Consider the following 22,922-nt stretch of genomic DNA (forward strand, 5'->3'; position numbering starts at 1 on the left):
GTGAGTTCTTTTCAATACAGACAGATCTTGGCCTAAAACAATTCTATAATAACATTCATTTATAGCCCATGACACATGCATATTATCCCACCAATCTGCCTGCATCCCCAGGAGTTCTAAAAAAGGCCCAGAAGCCTTTCTCTAGCCATTTTGGGTCAGGGTTGTGAGCAGGGAGGAAATGTCCTGGAAAAGAGAAGTCCCCAAACGCAGCCCCTTTCAGGCAGTCTTTTCTGAGGCTTCAGACCCTCACATTGTTCTTTGTCACCTTCTTCCCATGAAGATTTGCATTTCATGGGACTAAGAATTGTGGTGCTTTAACAGGATGTGCAACCCTTAGAATATATCACACTGCATAATACACAGGCATAACTTTCAAAACAGTGTTTGTGGTGATTTCTATTAAAAGTTGGACAAGTCCTCAATCAATTAGCGTATTCTTTCTTGAAAGAATATGTGCTATTTCCAAAGATAAAAGCACATGAAATTCTTTATTTCCTGCCACTTATATCGCAAACCAATAAACTCAAATTAAGGGAAGATGCTAATGTATTTGTAGAAAATAGGCTTCTTTTTGCCCACTCCAAGTTCAATATAAGAAAAATAGAGATTGTATCTACATAGTTTCTAAAAACAGTCATATTGACACCCTTCAGGGGGCTGTTCGTATGCAGCAGCTATGAGTGGTGGGGAGATGGCCATGTGCTCAAGTCCCTCTGCCAATCACAATGACCAAAACGGCAAAATAGATTCTGATGTTTAGGGTTATTTTGGGGATTGGATCTGCAAATCAAAATCTAACCAGTTACTCATAGTTTCTCAGGGGCTGTGAGCCTTTAGCTCGAACCTGTGATGCAGTATCTCTCAGGACCAAAATATTAGAAGGGCACCTTCTTTTCCAAACATTCATTTTAAGAGAACAGCAGGATTTAGGTCCCATAACCAAAGCCCCACGCCAAAGATCCAACAGATGTTGGGTCTGTGTGTAAAGCAAACAACAGCCCCGCTAATGTGGTCTGTGCTGAATTCTTTGTAATTAGACATTTATCCCAGTGCAGAGTCAAGGTCATTAGAGTGAAAGGCTGTAATGCTTACAATTATTTTGCTCCTCGTGTTTCTCTGCATGAAGTCAAGGAAGACAACGGCACACAGGAGTAAAAGAAGAATTTTTAGAATGTTTCCATTACTGAAAAGGTCTCTTGGTACCATAGAGGCTGGGAAACAGAGACCGAGTCAGAAGTAGAATCAGCTACCGTTTGGTTAGACAGCTTGACCTGGATTTGGCTAAGGATTCCTCTCCCTCTTCTCTTCCCCTTTCTGCCTTCTGACCTGTGCAAGGGAAACATTAACTGACAGAATGGCAGGCAGAAAAATAAGGGGCTAGCGACCACAGTCTAATTAAATTTAGCACATTAAGAAGTGGTAAAACCACAGGCAGCTGAAAAGGAGTGCACGAGTTCAGCGTGGCCACCATTTCTAAACACAGTGGGTGCCATGAACGATGAACAGTGTCTGCAGAGGACAAGCAGGACAGCTGTGCTCATGGAGAAGATGTAAAGCACAAGACTCTCTCAATGTCAGAAATGAGAATAGAGCTACTCACAACGGGCCAGGTTAAAAATAATAATAATTGCAACTATTTTCTCTAAACAGAGAAAATGTGCCTTTGTGTCAGATTCACAGAGAATGATCACTAATCAAATAGTCAAACTTTCAAACTTCCCTCATAACACCATGCTGGGGTGAGATAGACCTTCTTACGGACGTGTATTGAGAAAAACTTGCTGTTTGCAATCTAGTTTAAGTCCTGGGCTGGAAGTCTTGAAACCAGGCTCTACCATTCCCTGGCTGTGTGACAGAGACATGTACCTTTACTTCTCTAGTTTCAGAGTCCACCTTTGGAGAGCAGAGTGAGGTGGGTTTACAGGACCCCTTCTAGCTAATCCCTTCTACCTCTGAAATCTTGACTCCAATCACTTAGCAACCAATTGCACCCGTTTTCCCATCATGTTATAAAAGTATTATTTTAAACCTCGATGATAATCAAAATATTTAACAATAACAACACAAGACCTGACTAATTTGTACAGGCACTGACCATGTTGCCTTCCTCGGGGGTTTAAGTGCACTTTCAAAATATAGAGACCCCCAAATCCCATTTTCATAAACTATAGTAGTTGTTGAAAATAACAGCATTTACTATTTTCGCTTTTTTCTTGTTGTAGTGGCTCCTTACTCCCACCCATTTTTTAAAATTGCCCCGGATTTGATTATTTACTCTTTTATTAGAATTTTTATATTTTCCTCCATTCAGTTATTTTTTTTTTAGCATTCTGTACTTATCTTTGTACTCTGCCTTTACTTCCCTTTGTTTCTTTCTCTTACAGCCATTTCTGTACTTTCTCTCCCCTCCTACTGACTCTTCTTCCCATCCCCTTTTTCTGTCTAAATGGAAATGCTCCCAAACTCTCACAGACATATTTTCAGTGCTGTAAGATACAATGACAGCCTCAGTACTCATGGAATAACTATCACCAACATCATCACAACCACCACCACTACCATGAGCCCCACAAGAATGTCTTTTACTTAATATCTATATACAAGATATCAAAAATAAAATTCAAATTTTTAGCTGCCAATATATGATAGTGCATGACAGATCAACCAGCAGATAGAGCTAAGCATTTGTCAGGAATGTTTTATAGAAGTTCCTTTTCACTTCATTTTCTTGTCCTGCATGTTGGGCAGATAGCTGTTAAGTGACATGCTCACCAAATAAATATCCATAGCTACATCACATTAAGGCAAATTTATGGTACATTCCTGGTGAAATCTGCACACATAGGAATAAACAAAAAGATATTCTAAATAGAAGTTTTATTATATTACTTTCTTAATCTTAACTTTAAAAATTCTTCCCAAAATAGATGACTGTTTACTCACACTAGTAGATTAAGACTATGTCAACATATTCCTAGCAAATAAACCACTTTTTCCTTGGTTAATTCTGGTTTTACTAAATGTTAAAATCAGCTGGATAAATTACAATTCAATCAGCAGTTAAGATAACCAGACATGTAAATTATTTTTTTATCTAATGTTTTTCATCAGATAGGTAACTTCTGAGAAAAATGCCAGTCAACTGATTTTGTAAAAATCTATTCATTTGACTAATTTAATTTCCATGGAATTTAATTACGTAATCATGTTGCAGTGGGATAGGCAAACACATGCTCTTGAAATCTGAGTTGAAAAGAGTCTCTGCTGCTTAACTTCTATTAAAATGACTATTAGTAGAATGATAATGACAAACACTAGAACCTAAACTCTTCAATTATAACACTTTCAAAGAGATACCTTAAAAGTAAAGATAGCACATGCTTAATTCCAAATAAAGTAGTAAGGAGTCTAGTATTAGATTTATAGAGATGTTCTGAATATATTTTGTGAATCATGATTTGGAGATCAAATTTTCAGAAGCCAAACAAAAGAATATTCTACATCACAGAATAAATTACCTTAGAATTGATGCTCGGTGTCTGAACCTTCTATTACTGATTTTAATGGCTGTTTAGACCTTTCAGAATTGGTAAGAAATCCCAAAACTCATTTTTTTTTTTTCCTAATGGATTTAACCCTACTCAGGGTCACCTACAAATTTATTCTGGTATGGATTGAAGTCTTCCATTTGTTTTAATAAATATAATCATGGAAAAGTCCTGGACATATTTATTTAATATTTTTTAAAGGAGACTAGGATGTCAAGGGTATTTTCTCTGTTTCATTTCATTAACATAAATCACTCTGGTTAAGATGAAACACCGTACACGTGAACCGCATTAAAGCAACCCTACCCCTGAGGAGGAAAGTCGGAGCCAGGCCGGCTCAGGGACACGCCTCAGTGCAGATTTTGAACATGTTCACAAACAGGTGCTGCCCCTTCTCACCAGAACCAATAGAAAAGTGTTTGCTCCCCATGTAAACACTGGTTGCTCTTCCCACCCCCACTTTGATTTGTTTTGTTTGGATTGACTGCATTACTTTTCCTCGATGGCTCCTTTCTGTTTATTTAAAAAAAAAAAAAAATCCACCTTAACATACACTGGAAAGAGAGAGAGAAAAAAATCTTTTACTTTGATCTCCTCAGCATGTGTCCTCAGATGAAAAATGCATCCCAGTTGAATTTTTATGTCAAGACCATTCCCTGTCAGTGCAGTTTCTCCAAGAACTCCCCCATCCTTGTAGAATTTCTCTGCTTCCCATCACTACTCAGCATAGCCATTAATTTTATCTAAGGCTCATTACATGGTGCATTGTACATTGTTTCATTCCAATTAATGGCAATACAAGGCATTAGGGTTCTATGAAACAAGACATATTTACCATAAAGCTAATGCAGTTTAATTTTCAAAATCTCTCACTCAGGTGGACCCTTTCCACGTCCCTATACCTATTTTGAAGTTTTGCCTTTGTATTTTTTCTTTGAGAGAGAGTTTCTGTAATTGTACAAGATTAAGACCCACAAATGGGGGTCTGCCCCTGAGTAGAAATAATAGCATGCCTGACTTTTGTGACATTGTCCTTCCCTGATTCTAATTGTCCCCAGGCCCCTGTGCAGGCCTTCAGAAGGCCGAGCTACTCATAGGCTTGGATTAGCAGCCCTTTCCCTTATCTGTGTTCCTACGGCATGGTCAATAGTTCAGGCTTTATTCAGTCTCTGATTGTCTCATAGTAATTTTCACTCCCAACCAGAACTGTTGAATACTTCTGCATTTTCCTCCACGGAAACTAGGTCACAGTTAGGGACAGAGTAGAAAGTCAGTTATTTGTATAGCAGCTTTATGCACATTCATACTCGTGAAAGTGCCAGAGGCTAAGTGGAGGCACTGATCAAGCAGCCAGAGCAGAGGTGTGCCCTTGCTGTCCCCCTCAACAGCCATGTCTGGAGAGCTCTCCCTGCAGGACAAGTTTCCAATAAACTTCACTTCCTATGGTACTTTCTCCACAGGCGCATGCCTGCCTGGGAAAAGAGAAGAAGCTGGGCCTATATTTTAAAAAAAGAAGAAAATCTAATGCATCTAAGCATTCAGGAAACCAACTGTGAGCTGATGTTTCCATAAAAGAAAGAAAATGGAAAAATGGTTTGTTTTTAAAAATGTATTTTAAAAGAACTAATACAGACATTTGATGCTAATGGAATTTTAAAAAGCAGATTGGATGATGTAATATAAATCATGATATCAACTAACATTTCAGGAAAATCATATCATGTAAATTGAGGTCTTAACCTTTCACAAAAATCCTTTGAAAATTAAAAATGCAGTTTCATGGGAAGAGAAATACAGGATAATAACTAAGAAATAATACTAGAGCAAAGCACCCGAGAAGCAAAGCAGGCACATACTGCAGCCCAGATGCCCCTGGTGGAAATCTGGTGAGAGCAGAGGAGAGCCACCGCTGCAGCCACAAGAACTGGGTACTTCTCAGGATATTTCTAAATCCGTTCCTCTTTGTCTTGGGAAATGCTATAGTCTGAATGTTTGTGGGCCCCCTGATTCATATGTTGACATCCTAACCCCCAAGGGGATTGGGATATTAGGATGTGGGGCCTTTGGGAGGTGATTAGGTCATGAGGGCAGAGCCATCAAGAATGGGATTAGTGCCCTTATAAAAGAGACTCCAGAGGGTTGCCCTGCCCCTTCCAGCACATGAGGATCAGCAGGGAGGCACCATCTATGCACCAGAAAACAGCCCTCAATGGACACTGAATCTGCCAGCACCTTGACCTTGGACTCTCAGTCTCCAGAACTATAAGAAGCAAATTTCTGTTGTTTATAGGCCACTCGGTTTATATTTTGTGACAGAAGCCCCGATGAACTAAGGAAGGCACTCAGTTCCCCATTTTGAATTAATGGTGAGGGAACGTCCAAGCTTCTCTTCTAGCCGTGTCACTAATTCCCTGTGTATCTTGATGAGCACCTTGGCCAATGTGTAAGGATGTTTGGGAACAAATAAAATATGACAGTATAAAGGGAGTTTACTGTTCCTCCTTCCTTCTTTCTTTGTGTTTATGGTGTGTTATCTAAGAACCACCCAGATGCAGCCAGTAAAACACGAAGAAGACAGTCTGTAGACTATCTGGGTCACCCAAGTGCTCAAGTTACATGATGATGCAGAGCTTTTCAACTTTGAGAAGAAAGATAATTCTTCATTATGCTGGGCCCAGGAAAAGTATACTAACAGTCCCCCAAAGGAAGTATTCTGCAGGTTTATTCCAGGGAAGAATTCTTCCCTGAGCTGTCATTTTGAAAAGAGACTTGTCACACATCTGCCTCTTCCAGAACAAAAAGTACAGCAGCGGTCTTTGTCACATGAACATTGCATCTTACAGCCACACCATGATTTCCCAAGCACATCCCATATTCAGATTGTTGAAATATGAGTCAATGTAGCCAAGGGAAGCTGCATTCTTTTGTGTTATTCAAGAAAAGTATTTTCTCTTTCTCTCTCTTTTTTTAATTGAACCTATAAATTGTCATAAAGGCCCACGTGTCATAATGCTATTTCATGACTTCTAAATGCTTCCGTATCAATAATGCTTTTTGTTTACTTATGTGTGTTTTTACTTAAGTTTTTTTTTTTTTCACTTCTATAATTCAACCTATATGAACATCCTAAAGACATTGGTTGAATACATATACATGTAGTAAAATGAAAGAACATTTTACGGAAATGACTAAAGACTTTGCTGAATTACTGCTTTGATAGCTATAATATCTTTTGAGTAAATATGTGATAACCACAGCTGTGGTTTTAAAAGTTCAGAACATCTGTACATCTAGAAATGTTATCTTTGGAAACAAAATGGCATTGCCACCATGAAACACATAGGGTCCACTCTCAAAGCCATGGGTCTTTTCTAACCAGGAAAAGTAATACGTTTTAACATTTGCTGTCTTCTTTCAGGGTGTGCTTGCTCATCATGGAGAGTATGTACTGAATTAAAAACTCTCCCCTTATTGACGTGAAGATAAATAAGCTAATCTTCTTCTTTTTCCCTCAGCAAAACATAGTCATGAATAACAAATGAAATCTTAAAACATTGTAAGTTCACAAATGGATTTACCTATAAAACCAATTATATGTTCATACTGCAATTAGTTGCTAAATTTAAGAGTTTAAAAAAACCCAAATCCACATTTTAATGTGTCATATCTGATCTAAAATAAATTTGAGAGATATGTGCCCACATTTAAGCTGAAACAAAATATACACAGCTGAAATAAAAATGCGATACTGTAAAATATCACCAATTTGCTATAATTTTGAATGGCAGTAACTTTACCCTAAGAAAATTCACTGGGTCATTTAATAGTGATATCAAAGGAAACTGACCCTCTTTTTCCTTTTCCTCTCTTGTTAATTCTGTTTCTTCTTCCTTCTTTCTTTGTGTTTATGGTGTGTTACCTAAGAACCACTCAGATTCAGCCAGTGGAACATGAAGAAGACAGTCTATAGATTATGGGTCACCCGAGTGCTCAGTTTATGTGACAATACAACATTTTAATAACATATAATATATTGTGCCTATTATTTTATTAAATTCATTGTGAGAATCTTAAGGGCAGATGTGTTTTACTTACTTTTATATTATCATGTTTATTGAATTAATGACGAACTATATAAAATGCCCACCATGTTTGCTACCTAAATGTCAGGACTTTTCAAACTGTGTTCTATGGAATGCTAGTGTCTGTGATATTTATAGGTATCTGGGGTGGGAGAGGAGCTGGGGGAACTGGGAGTTCCATCCAAATAATTTGAGGAAATAATGCATTAAATAATGTAAAATTACTACTGGAATTCTTATAATCTTTAATATGCTGTTTACATATTACATATCTTCAAGAAAAGATTTTTCACTATAGAATATTTTTTTATTGTTGAGAAACACATTAATATCTCTGGTATCTAGTGTTTAGCAGAATACAGATTGGGAAATACTTCTTTAAGTATTCAAATTCAAAGCCATTAATGGGTTGCTTGGTCTCTGAAAGATCCCTGTAGTGCCTGACTTACTCTTCTCAGGCTGCCATAACAAAACATTATGATTGGGTGGTTTAAACAACAGGAATTTATTTTCTCAGAGTTCGGGAGGATGGAAGTCCAAGATCAGAGCCCCAGGATGGTTGGGTTCTGATGTGAGTTCTCTTCTTTGCTTGCAGACAGCCCCATCTTGCTACATGCTCACGTGGCCTTTCCTCATTGAGTGTGTAGGGAGAGAGAGCAAGACAGCAAGCTCTCTGTGCCACTTCTGATAAGGGCACTAATCCATCAGTGCAGGGCCCCACACTCGGGGCCACATCTAACCCTAATTACCACCTGAAGACTTCAACTCCAAATACCATCACTTTGTGGGTTAGGGCTTCAACATATGAATTTGGGGGTGGGGGAAGCCACAAACATTAGTCCATAACAATGCATAATGGAAAAAGTATACACTTTAAATGAGCTGAATATTCTAACACTCTTCTTTCTTCTGATCTGAGCTGACATCATGTTCATCACTGGCAAAAATCTGTGAAGGGTCTCCTTAATTTTCTTAGGAGAGGTTAGGAGGTAGGAGGCTCTGTTTTGTCTTCCTAATACTGAGCAACCTGGGTTCTCAATATGGTTCCTTAGGGGCAGACACACATCATCCTAGGGGACAGCTAAAGCCCAGTCCAGCCTGTGCATCAGAACACTCAGAAAGGAGTACTGGATGAATGGCCAGCAGGATCGTGCATGAAATTGGATCACATTACTGTCAACTTTACTTAAATAATGCAAAAACACTCAACTTTTTCTTTCATAAAGAGCCAAGTCTGATGGTATCGCTCATGGTTTTCCTACCCAAGGGTGATAAATAAGGCAGGAAATAGGACCAGACTCCATGTCCCTTGGCTTTCATAACATGACCAGAGCTCCTCATCTGAGAGGGCTGAGGGTTGAATAATTACTAACTCATTCAGATGCATAATCCATCTTTATCAATTGGACCAAAGGCAGAGGAGCAGCGAGATTAGGGAGGATGGAATCCTCACTAAGGCCACACTGACCACTAAGAAGGAGACTTCCTCCATTTTTGCTTGTTGGTTTGCTTGTTGGATTGGGAGCACTTTCCTGCAACCTCTTTGTGAGAGACTCTAGAAGCTGGGATTTAATTTTGTGGAGTCTCCTGAGGGGTCTTTATTCCTCAGGGTGTCAGGACAACTCTCACACCACAGGAGAGTTTCTCACTTATTTTCACTTCAAAGGGGCATTAATAATAATCCTCCTTATTACAGAATTCAACCAGACCTGGTGGTGTGATGATTAATTGGGAGGTGGTGTATTCTTTTTTTCCACCGATATATCATATGCAATCATTTCAGCCCCTAAAAATAAATGTTCTCTCTGCAAAAAACAGGCACAAACAAAAATGTTTTGAAAAGTAATCACTTGTTTAAAAAATGGAAAATTGGGCTTCTGTGTTGTAAGGAATGTATGTGCATAACGGTGAAATTCAACACTGGTAAATGATCTGACTACCTCAAAGTGAAGTTTTTGCCTTCCTACAGTGGCCTTTAACCCTGCCCTTTCCTCCAATCTGAGAAGAGCTGATGTTGATGGAACATATAATGGCCCCTTTCCTGTGTAGTAAAGTCAGCAATAAAGCTTAGTAATTAAGGGTACCAGGGAGGCCCAGCCCAGCAGGCTAGTGGTGTGGCGAACACTTTTAGAACTTCAAACAATATCAAAGTCACTGAGAAACGGGCCTAGCTCAGTTCTGGTTTGAATTAAGCCTCACTTCCACACGCACTTTTCAAATCCAAGCTCAAACAAGAAAGCCAAGGCCTTCTGGATTTCATTAGAGCCAATTATCTTATCTGTTTCATCTCAGGCCTGACCCTAAGGCTGGCAAGCAGCTATTCAGTGCATTTGTGTGGTTGTTTGAGAAAGCCTCCAGTCAGCCGATGGCCCGAGGACCTGCTAATTAAAACACCGTTGCCCCCCTGCCTCTAGTGATTAAATATTTTCAAGCTTTTGTAAATAATTTTTCCATTCTTTGCCCCAAGCCTCAAAGGTCCAATACATGCAGTAATTTATTTAGTTTGTCAGAGAATACTGTTGGAAATAGGGTTATAATGGAACCTTTGGAAACTTTTATAAGTCTTCGTACTTCTGAAAGTGACAGTTTATAAACCAGCCAAATGTGTATACTGTTTCTGATGTAATTATGTCCTAATGGCTTTCTCCTTTTGAAGTGATATAGTGTATAACGGGCTTACATTTTGTCAATAATCATATTTCCTCAAATGTCTACATGATATCTAGAGTCACAATTTAATGAGGTCATTTAAGTCCTAGAAATTGTATCAAGGTATATTGCCTTTAAGTTTTTTGTCTGAGGGTGGGTCACAGTCGCAAAGACTAGCTTGGGTAGAGGAGGACTAATGTAATTCGTGCTGGCTCTTTGTAGCAAGGACCTGCTAGAGAACACTATGAATTCTTTTCAGAGCCGACTTCTGAGAAATCAGTGAGTAATATGGTGATGCCACTTCAGAAAAGAAAATATTCAGGGAGGGGAAGAACATTTAGAATTAAAATTATTGAATTAAAAACTTTTCCCAGACCTACTTCAGAGTGATCCAAGCTAAGACAGTTCTCTCGCAATTGGATTGTGGGCAGAGGGAGGACATTAAGAACTTTCTTTTTAGCCCTGATATCCACTAGAGCATCATGGGCTTGGTAAACACCCAGGAAGCCCACTAGGGCCCTTCCTGACACACGGACTTCCTTCCCTTCCAGGCTCCTGGGGCTTGCTACGGCCACTCCACTTGTACCAAAGTGCATGTGACTCCAGACAAACTCCTCCTGGACCAAAACACAGACAGAGCAGATGAACATACACAGACACCTCGCCTCCCTCCTGCCCTGGGCACAGCCACAGAAACTCCCCGCTCTCCTAGCCAATCCAGTCATGTTTTATTGGAGGGAAATAAAAATCCAGGGTTTTGTTTGTTGTTGTTGTTGCTCTTTTTGAAGTAGCACAAGAAAAATTTTCAACAGGCTCGTTAGCTGCATCCAGTGTTCACTAACACACCTATGAAAAAGAACTATGAGACCGAACAGCTATGCTTCTGTTGTTCTTAAAATGACACTTTGGTCTTATCCTAAATAATAGGCTTTTAATAAAAACATCCACCAAAGGAAAACAATTAAACAATACATAAAGCACCAGGGGGCAACCTCGTGGTTGGGTTACAGTCTGGAGCCCTTCCAAAGGAGAGCATGTGGGTATTTTACAAGGAACAATACACTTCTCCAAAGTTATTATAAAACAACAAAATTTTAAATTGGGCCACATAAACCCTTCGACTTGGTACAAGATTTTATGCTCAGCCCTGACAATGGGACGATTTCTTTACATTCTAGTTTCTTCTAAAGCATGATTAGAGAACTATGCCAAACCTTACATATATGATTACTATTTTAGGACAGACAAAATATTAATTTGTTAATTTTAAAAAGTCAACATTAGTAAGTGAATAGGTGAGTGATCCTTCTTTTGTATTAATTAGACATTTTCCTTTGGATTCTACATGTATCATTTGATTTTTATTGTCACATCCTCAAAAAACTAAATTAAATGGAATATATTAACAAACTTTTGGCAGGCTTCGGTTCTCTGAATAATTTAGAATTTAATCAGTTAACTTAAACTGGGTCAGTAAAATATGAACACACACCAGATTTTATTATTTCTGATTCTGCCTTCTTCACCGGCTGTGACAATTAGTGTAATTACATTTATCTCAGAGGAAGGTATCACTGAATAATTTCTGCAATGATGTTTTCATTTTAGAAATCCTGGAACATAAAAGAGAATTAACAAGGTCAGAAACTTAGGTACATAAAGCAAAATCAGAGGCCCAGTGAGGCAACTGTAATATCTAAGAGACTTTTTCTGAAACTCAAAGTACAAAGGAATAAGATATCAAACTCTCTTTGGGTTATAAAACTTTTAAATTATAAATCTGCTCCTGTTCTATTTTTGCTCTTGGTTTTGAATAAACTCTTCTTCTTTTCTTTGCCTTTGGCTACTGTTCCAGTAAAAACGCTCCTTGGTTTCTGAAATTCAGTCCATTTCAGTAACTCCAATATTGCTTTAATTTCAAAAAGTTATGAGCCAACTAAAAATATACATCCTAGGGGAACCAACATTTTGTTTTTAAGAGCAACAATATGTTTCTTTAATGGGAAAGGTAATATGTAAATGCTATGTTATTAATGGTCTTTTCCACAGGTGTATTGGGATGCAAAATATTCTCAAATTGAGATGTAGATGGATTTAAAATTCTGCTGAGCTTGAAAGTCGACTCAATCATCTATCTCCCTTCTTCTCCCATCCACTTTTTAAACTGAGAGATATGAACTATAATGGCATAGATGTCATCTTGCTAAGACTTTCCCATTAGAAGTTACGCAGTTTGTAAGTTCTCTGCGCTCCATATGGCTTTACAGCAGCAGTGCTTCTCTTTGGCATAGATGTTTAGACAATCAATATCCAGCACTGTGGTGCCCACAAGAAGAAGGGCAGATTCCTAACACATACAAGGACAAGCCATCACCCTTCTAAAAGTGTGCCAGGGGAGTTTAAGGGTCTGCATAAATTAGAACAGATGTTGATTTACAAGTTTCATCTACATAAGATCAAATCATTGGGATGAAACATGGAAAATTGAGTCTATCATCCAGATGTTTGATGTTATGCAAACACTCGAACTACTCTCTGAAGGTCCTGCCCACCAGAAAACTGTGTGAACATCACCCCTGTGCCTAAGAAGGAATATCCGAACAGACTTTTTGTTGAACAAAATTTTCATGAGGATGATTCCTCCATCTGGGAAAGTCAATAAGTAAATTCCTACTAGTAAACCACTATATTTATCTAGTTCTCCGAACAGGGATTGCAAATTTATATTTATGGTATATTAAAACAAGCATCCAATCTCTTTTTTTCACATTATTTGTCATCTGAATAAATCTAGTAATAATAAACTTTAGCTGTATAATCATGGACACAGGGGGTAAATATTCAGTTCCAAGAAAATATCTACTCTATGACCCAAAGATATTTAAATTTGCTTAATAAATAGCTGTTCAAGATAGATAACTTTTATTTGGGCAAGAGCTTAACCTTACCAGTAAAAGAAGCATAATCTTAAAATTCTCACCAGAACTATGAAAAAAGTGTGACTCCATAATTTCTTCCTTATATTTATCTTCCATTCTGGCTATATTATATCATAATAACTACACAATAATTCCATTATAACTAGATTAGATGGTTTAAGTTGACGAATTGATCTGAGCAGTTTGACAGGCCAAAAGATCTGCTGTTTCTGGCCTAAAAAGCTTCACAATAATATTTCATGAAAATATTTCATTTCCAGATATCTCAGAGTATTATACATCTGTTGGGAGTATTTTGTGCAAGGCAGGGTTTTTATAATTCAGTGTTTCATCTAGAAAATAAAAACAAATCATTTCTAGGCACACAGATTATCTTCTTTCTCAGGGAGAACTTCTAAGTAAAAGAGTAAATTAAACATAGCCACTCTTTTAATTAGTTCTTATTATTTGGAAAATTGTTTAATCGCCACACAAATTCCTGGAAATTTTTAGCTTCAGCACTAGTCTAAGGCAGAGAAAAAAATATTGTCTTAACATTTTTATAGTTGATCTGAGCTTTTAAAATAATTATAAAAAATAAGTTGCAGCATTTGAACTATGTTACACAGTTCTGCATTGCAGATATCATTCACCTTTCAAAACTTCAAGCACTTCAAGATACTTCCTGGACTTTTTACCTGAGCTCTATACTGTCTAATAATATCATCTCATATCTCTTTGATGCTCAGCTCAAAAATCAAGTTTGCAAGTTTCCCGTGGAAGACAGGTGTGCATAAGATCAATTTACTCTTAGGGTCAAAGTGCAGAAATTGTAAGGGTATCTAGAGACACACACCTATAGAAATTGTAATTTCTGATGAAAATTGGTACAATATGTTGCACAGATGAGAGAGGAAAAAATGTTCTTAAACTATGTTTATTCCTGAAACTAAAGAGCAGAGAGAGCTGACAGCTTTCTAAAATTTATTCCCATGAATCTTTTTCTTGTGACCTGTTTTGATAAATCTTCTTGAAACACCTCAACATGCTGAATTTACAGAATAGAATCTGCAAAAAGAATAAAAATGTATATCACACCAGCAGTAAATTCATATGTATTTCTCTTTATTGAAATAAAGTATTAATAGATGAAAATCATTGCCGCTTTGTTCCCAAGATTGATTGACAAGTTCAGATTTGAAGCCCACATATTCTTTATTAGCCAAGTCTTCTAGAAAAAAGAAATGTGGGCTTGATTTGTGAGGCATGATAAATGGTCTGGGAAAGATGGTAGTAGGGCCAATTTGATATGTACAGTATTTCATATTGGCAAATTGTTTCAAGAAACTCCACCCTCTTTCCCAAAATGTCTTCAACATCCTTGGGAAAATACATACTATCATGAGCATGATATATTTGCTTGTCACTAACAATTGAGAGTCCATTGTAAGACTGCGAAGCATCAAGCACAGCTCTCATAGACAAAATAAGACCCCAAATCATTTGACAGTATCGACTATGATTTTTAGATGACAACAAATCATTCTTTATTTCAAAATTAAATCTAAAAGTTCATTTATCACTATATGTTCTATTAAAATTTAATTTGGTATTACTCAAGTTCAATTATAGACCCCTTCCAAAAAGTCTAAATGCATACGTAAGAAGAAAAGATTTCTTTAAACAAAGATGGAAAAATATATTCTTCATTGGTTATCCAAAGGAAAAAAAATTACAGGGGTTCAATCTGATAGGCTCCCTCTCTATGTCAGATGAGAGAAAGGCACAAGGAAAAGTGTCTTGGAAATATTATATAATGCAAAGTTTGTGAAAATCTAAGAATTATTTTTCAATTTTAAAATAGTGCCACCAATTTAGATGTTCAAACCACATATTGGATAAACTAACATGAACCTACAAAGAGTTTCTCACTGTATTATTGCTTTGTTATCCCCAAACTATATAGTTTGGGGCCAAAAGAGTACTGTCTCCATGATCACACCTGCTGTCACTGAATCCCTGATCACTTTTTGTCAGCCGTGTAACATCAGAAGCCTACTGAAACTCAAAAGGTGTGGTGTCCTCATCTGGAAAATGAGGGCACTTAACTCAAGAACATGTAAAAAACTTTTCTTAAAATAAGAAACTAGCAAAAATTAAATCCTTAATGAATGTTCTATATTACTATGTTACTACTATCACTATATCCTTATTTTTACAATGATACTATTTCCCATACACTTAACATAAAATTACATTCAAATGTAATGGAAACAAGAATAACCATAAAACAATATTTACTTAGTTGTCATTACCAAAAAAAAGAGAATCTAAATATTTACTTAGGGCCCCATTTATTTCTTAGATGGAATTTAGCAACCTCTATTTCAGTTTACACATATGACAAGAATATTTAGAAGTTAATTCTTTAAAATTAATTAGAGTAATGATGATATGTTTGTTAAAATAACAATGAGAGAAAATAAAATATTGTACTTATTTATATACCCTGCCCCAACTTATCTACCATCATTCCATGGCAAACCCAACCACTCTAAGAAAACTCTAGGCTGACAATTATTGAATTGTTGCCTGAGGAGCATTTGCTCTATGAATATAACAACAAAAAGCTCTATTCTGTTCTGCACCTGAGTTAAATGTACATATTTTTATTTTTGTCACAAACAGAGGAAGGATCACAGGAAGCCATGAATCCTATTTTAAAGACCAAGAGTCAGGAACAGAATCAACCGTTTCACTGATAAACTAAGAATAGGCATGATATCTGGTCATATTTCTAACTACAGTTTTGTATTAATGAACTTTAAATTTGCTCATGTCATTAAAGCAAGTAAGAATGAACCAAAGAGAGGAGAAAAAGATCAAAGCTGTTTGGGCTGTTTGTATGTGCTCAAATGGTTTAACTCCTTTGGCTATACAGCAAAAACACTAAGCATCTAAAAATTCTAGTTGGTTATATAGCCAAAGTATTTTAGCAAAGCTTATATTTACAAGCACATAAAATTTTGATTAGAGATACTTCACAAGTCAATGAAAGAAAAAATAGGTAGTTTACAATAACAATAATAATAAATTTGTCAACATATTTACTTCCTAGGTTAGACAACTCTCTCAAATCTTTTTCAGTTGCCATACGGACAATCTCAGTGAAATAGAATCATTCTGGGTCAGACTTTTCCCCTAAGATGAACTTCTCTGAAGAGCTGATATTTACAAATCCTTCGTCTTTTAGAAATACTCATCAATAACAGATACTAAGGTAGCTACAGACCATACCATCCTGACTTGGAGAGATGATTTTTCAAACCAGAACTTGCTTGCATCTAAGGAACCCAGATTAACAACTCCATGACACTTCTTTAGCTAGTCATCGGTATATTTAATATTTCATCAAAACCTTCTAAATTTAGAGGGCTTGTACTTCTTTTTTGAAATTAAAAGGCTACACAGGAATTGTCATTCATTCACACATTCATTCACTTATTTATTCAAAAAAATAGGCATAATCTCAAGGGCTACTAATATCTTACTTCTACATTGGAAATTGCTACTTATTTTTAAACACTTAAGAGATATTTTCCTCATTAGATTTAAGTAGAAGCACAAGATAACATATTTTCTGTTGCCCACTATAAACACACCATTTAAATAGTCTTATATGAATAATCATTTCAACATTTGCAGGACTCCTAAAGAATTTGTCTTTAGAAAAAATAAAATGCCCAGTCCTCACTGAGGGACTATGGAGAACATTGAAACAATGGAACAATCTTTGTAAATGATTGGAACAGAGATTGCTTAGCAGGCATTCAGCAAAATATTTGTGAATAAAGAAGAGTATGACATTCTTATAATCAAGTGAATGGATGTTCAGAGTTCTTTGTAAAGCATACTCTTTGAAGAACCAAGAGATACCATGTAGCTCCCTCATACTTTTGCTAGGTTCACTTAATACCAGAGCTTTCCTATTGTAGTCAGCATTATTCCCTCTCTTCTCTGACTCATTCATATATTTATCGACTCATTCAACCAATATTATCAAGTAGCTCTTCTTTGCTACCTTGTGCACTATGCATTTGTATTAATACATTAGGTTGGGAGGCTGAGGGGCATGAAGGCCTTATACCTTGGTAAAAGGTCACCGTGCTTTATCACCTCTTGTTTTTTAAGTCATAAACAGTGGAAGAGCATAGCAATGTGGCGTGACAGAAAGAACATAGATTTTCGAGCCATAAACTGAGTGCACACCATGGCCCTTCCAATTAGTAGGTCTGTGACTCATACAAAGCACTGAAGAATTAGCTGTAATGCCTATAAAGTTTCTAATCTAGGACCTAGCATGCAAACCTCAATAAAAATAGCCATAATTATTTTATAAAATGGTAACCTTGGAAACATATCTGAGTTGAACACAAAAGATATTTGATATTACTGAATATTTTTAAAACTCTCATGAAAAATCTTAAGTATACCCTTCAATTATTTCAGGAATGAATGATAACTGCCTGGAAGAAATAACTACTCATCTGAAATAATTTAGATATGCTATTATATTTTAAAAATTATCTTTAAAGCTTATAGCAAACATAAAATGTTTGGTTTGTCTACAATTTTCTTTTTGCCACAGAAAAAGCACATAATAGAAACCACAATGGCAATATATATGACACATTTTGGCTGGTAAAATAAGCAGCCATCTTATCTCCCATTATAAATACAGCTTCACAGAGAGGCTTTCCTTCCAAAGATACTCATCACAGTTCAGAAATAATTAAAAAGTAAGAAAAAAGAAAAAGCACTATTTACTTTTTCCCCCACCTCCATTTCCTGCACCCACACACAGATATCAGAAAGATCTTATGTTTCATTACTGGGAGGCAAGGGTTGTATTTAGAAGCATAAGCTTATAAAATAATACCACATTGAAAATTATTTGGGAGTCTATCTTACTGAAGCCCAAATTTATAACAAACTTTGTAGCCCATGTATGTAGATGGGCCATTCTTTGACTGCAAGAGACTTTACAAGGTAGGATTCATTTTCTTTCCAGCAATTCCATCCGCATGCCTTTTAGCCAACGGAGAAAAATCATTTCATGACTCCAGGCATTTCACAATCTGTCCCCTCTGCCCAGTTAGTATGAATTCCCTCCTACTCCAATTCCTTTTTCCCCTTGAAAATTCCCACTCATCCTTGAAAGCACAGGTTGAACAATATTTCATGAAGTCTTTCCTCAAACCCTTCAAGGAAGAGTTAATCATTTTATCCGCTCTGTCTAAGCACTGCTGTTCTCTAGAACAGTTAAGTATCACTTGGTTTATGATCCCTGAGAATAACAGCTCTGAATTCCAAGTACTCATCACAGTGCCTGGCATATAATATGTGCTCAATGAATTTTTTTGAATGAATGACTTACTTGTTTGACTCATCCATAACAAATTTCACAAGCACCTCTAGGCATGGCATAAATGTTGAACAGCAGACATGGTGCAGTTCAAAATTACCAGGATTATTATTAAATGGGATTCTTAAATAACTATTGACATTAAAAGCCACAATTTTAAATTTCTGCAGCCTAGCTGAATAACGCCACCTCTCCTCTAATTAAACTCAAGTAATGAAGACCACATTGGGAAGTTTAGAAAAGTTTGTTAATATGAAGTGTCCACATTCCAGGCAAAGAGAATGTGCCATTCTTGGGGACAGTCAGATATTCAGGAGCACTTGACTGACTTCCATTTCAATCACAAAACAACAATGTGCACCGAATACCTGTTTTCACATTACTTGAAAATGGTCATGTTCAAAGATGTTCTTTTAAAAAAAGAAATCTCATCCACTATTTACTTTAGGATGTTAGAAAAACAGGCACAAAATGTTAATTTTCCTTCACTGGTATGCATACATGATTCATTTTTATGTAAAACTATAGTACCACAAGTAGTATTACAAGATTTTAAAAATTTTGAGAATTCTGTATTATAGGTCAAGGCATATGATAAGGTTGAGAACTTAATGTGTATCATGCAAGTAACAGGTACACTTGGGAAGCAACAAATAAATTCATATGTGATATAATAGTAAAGTCTATTATCTCTTTAGAGTTTCTTTACGATATTAACAATGTTTGTGAAGTTGCAAATAGAGACAAGAGAACTCATAACATTAAAACTCCTACAGTTTCTTAGTATAATTTTTTTATTTTATTCCTAATTAAAGCAAAATACCTTCATAGACAACTCCAGTTTACAGTAAATGAATTTATTCCAGCCATTTTTTCTATAAATAGTATAGATATCTCTGTATATATTTTTCCTCAAAATACATATCTGGAATGTGCAGAGAATTTTCCTTTGTATCTTGAATCCCAAGCCAAATACATTTATTTTTAAATATATATATATTTTTAAATAGTTAATTTTCTATCATTTTTCCTGGACCTGTTTTCTAATGAGAAATGACCTTCAAATAAGAAAATTAAGTATGCATGACACACAGGACAGCAGAAACTCACCAAAATTTCATTTATTCAAAAATTTCCCCATTATTTCCCTAAGTTTCAAATATATTATCGACAGGATTTTCTTCTTGGGAATTCATAAATGGTAAATTTCAAAACTATGAATACCTCTAAAATTTCTTTTCATGCAGTCATTTGCTTTTGCTTTGAACTAAATAAAACTTCCAAGAATTTATGCATTACTAATAGGCTAAAACCTTTTCCTCAAATCTGGCAAGGGAGAGACATATTGACACAATCTGATATTTTTCTTTGAAACAGAGACCTTTCCAGAGCCTGACTTTTTTTTTTAATTCCAGAGAAGAAATGTCCATTCTTAAAACTCTATCCCCCCCCCAAAAAAAAATAACATTTAATTTGTTGTGTTTCTTATGCAATTTTTAAAGTTTTTTGCTTAAAAAAAAAGAAGCAGAATGCAATGTGAATACATTTCATTTATTCCTACATTTTGTAGAGAAACTGAAAACAACCAATAAATTAGCCAAGGTTGTAATGTGAATGGGAAAATATACAAAAGTCATCTACTCTACCATCAAATAAGATAGCCCAGGCCAATGTTCTTAAAGTGAACTAGCTCCTTATAACTAGGAATGATAAATGGTGCTAAAGGGATTCTATGGTCCAATGAAATTTGGTAAATGACTGATCAACAAAATTCAATAGATAATGAAGGACTTCTCAGAGCATTTAACATGCTAATGTGTATTGTAAATCATGTCACATGTTACAGTAGGCAGATTTTTCCAGACAGAACTATTTAATACTGAAATCTTTTTTTTTTTTCTCTTGTTGGGCAGGAAGGGGGAAAATGTCTGGGTCATTGGTGAATATACCTGTATAACTAAGACTTGGTCTTGATATACATTTTTCCTCACACATATTCCTTAAGTGGCTTTGTAGCAATACTTTAGTTAGAAATTTACATTTCTCTTTCACATTTGGTGTTATTTCAACAGATATGTGTTTTCCACTTTCAGAGGGAAAGAAATACCAACCTGAATGCTTCCAGGTATTCAACATCTCCCATGGGGGGGTCAAGGCCACCTGTCCAGGCAATATTTATATTGTATCCTTCTCCAAGGCCTGTCCCAACCTGGGAAGAGAAAAATACACCACAGTGGGTAGAGAAGAGGGCAACTGGAAGAAAGCAAGAAGAGAGGAAAACAAACACATGGGAGCTCTTGAAATAAACATCAAACAACACGTCAAATCAGTCCAACCTTGCTTGACAACCAGTGCTCTGGGTTATGCACTTGTTCTGCACTGGTTCTTGGTCCCGTGGGACAATTCAGTAATCTCGTGTAATTTAAAACACCAGCAAAGGACAAGAAAATTAGGGGTAATCATGCAATGCAATTACCTGAAAGATACAAATAAAAGTGGGGCTCTAAAGAAATAAACCGAACCTCATTTGGGGCTCCACTGCCAGGGAAAAAGTTCCCTTCATCATAGCGATGGAGCGAAATATACAGGATGCTGGGGTCAGCATAAAAGGCCTGCTGGGTACCGTTTCCATGGTGAACATCCTACAAGGAAAAGAAAACAGATGACAAATACTGTCATGTCTAACTCTGTGTGGAGACAACCTTTCTGATTTCTACTTCCCTGTCTTTCTACCGCACCCTCCTTCTCATTTTCTGTCTTCTCACGACGTCCCCCTTTTTTCTTTCTCCCACTCTGCCTGCTTCCACACCACCCCCTTTACTTCCTGAACTTTCAGGCAAATTACCCTTTAATGCACTCATTTTTTAAACTGGCTTCTAAAAATCAGGAAACCACAGCGAGCATGCCCTGGAGACTCCAGATGAGCAGTCATTGAGAAAGCCCAGTCCTTTGGTACAATTAGATATTTATACACCGGCTCTTTGTACTCTTTGCTTCAGTGATGGAATCTCGCATCCTGTTTTATGGAGGAATTTTATGACTTATTAACTGCCAACAGTTCATAACCCCTCAGGCTTAATTAACTAGCCTCATTGGCCTCTGAAAAAAAGACTAATGTTTAAACTACAAACTAGTATTTTACAGAAGGATCTATGGCTTACAGAGCATTTTCACAATTCTTGACAGAACACTAAACATACGTGTATGCATTGATTTGCCAAGTCCCACCATTAAGGTCAAAGGCTTTGCACCCAGCTGAGTAAATTGGCTTTCTTGAAGCATTCAGTTCAGTTAGCAATCCCTCAGCAGCTAGGATCACTTCAAAAGAGATGCCAGATGCAAAAAGGGCTTCATACTTCATTTCGGTAAAATCGCAACACGAGTCGAAGACACGGGAGCATGAGTTCATTAGCTCTGGAATCATTTGGGCCAAAGCAGAACGATGGCATGGGGCTTTATGCAATCTTGTGCAATCTGCCTAATTTTAATATTATATTGCAGCTCTCTTCCCAGCCTCCTTCTTGCTGTATTTTCCTTTCCCACACCATCACAATACCCCCTCCTCCCACTCAAAAAGGGGGGGAAAAAAAAGCTTGTGTCATTAAAATGAATGAAAAATTCTTAAGACATTTGTATATGATAATGATTCAAAACTTGACAATTCTTTTTTCTTACTGTTTATGATACAGATATATGCCAGAATTAACATAAGAAGTGGGAAAAATAAAACTAATAGCATTATTTTAAATGTCTTCACTGAAAGACATCAGGTGTTAACCTAAGTTAATATGCTTCCTAATATCTTCTGCATAAAAATAAAATAACCATTCTTAAAAGATGATAATCTTTAGAATTGGTAATCAATAGAATATTCTTTGTGTCCAATAGAATATTATTGCCATAACTGTTTTGGTTCTTTAACTTATATATAGTTTCTAGTTCTGTTATTAAAAAGTTTTGGTAAATGGTAACTATATATGTCTACTGTGCTTTATTTTATATCAGTAAAAATCTATTTTCAACAACGATTCCTACAATTTCTGTCAGATACTACATAAATACCTTGTGTGAATTATTTAATAATTATATGTGTTATGTGATGTTACCACTAATTTAAAATATAAGTAAACTGAGGCTTAGAGTGTTTCAGCAATTTTCTAAAACTATACAGAGGGTAAATTGCAAGATTGGGTCTTGAATCCATTTCCTCCTACTCCAAAGGCTGGACTCTTGACCACTATATAGTTAACTTGAACTTACATTCATTATCTTTTTGATACTCTTGACAAATCTGTGAGAT

The 22,922-nt window shown here is 36.4% G+C and overlaps 1 protein-coding gene across 1 annotated transcript in view; it reads right to left on the reverse strand.

Moving 5' to 3' along the window:
• Positions 1–22,922, reverse strand: part of HDAC9 (histone deacetylase 9) — an 830,046-nt gene that overhangs the window by 96,570 nt on the left and 710,554 nt on the right. Inside the window, exons 19-20 of the mRNA XM_069462244.1 lie at positions 21,145–21,264; positions 20,734–20,831 (exon numbers count right to left, since the gene is read on the reverse strand). Coding sequence (XP_069318345.1) covers positions 20,734–20,831; positions 21,145–21,264 — 218 coding nt within the window. The remainder of the gene's footprint in view (positions 1–20,733; positions 20,832–21,144; positions 21,265–22,922) is intronic.

Source organism: Eulemur rufifrons, chromosome 29 (genome assembly GCF_041146395.1).
Source record: "Eulemur rufifrons isolate Redbay chromosome 29, OSU_ERuf_1, whole genome shotgun sequence".
In the NCBI taxonomy this organism is placed as follows: Eukaryota; Metazoa; Chordata; class Mammalia; order Primates; family Lemuridae; genus Eulemur; species Eulemur rufifrons.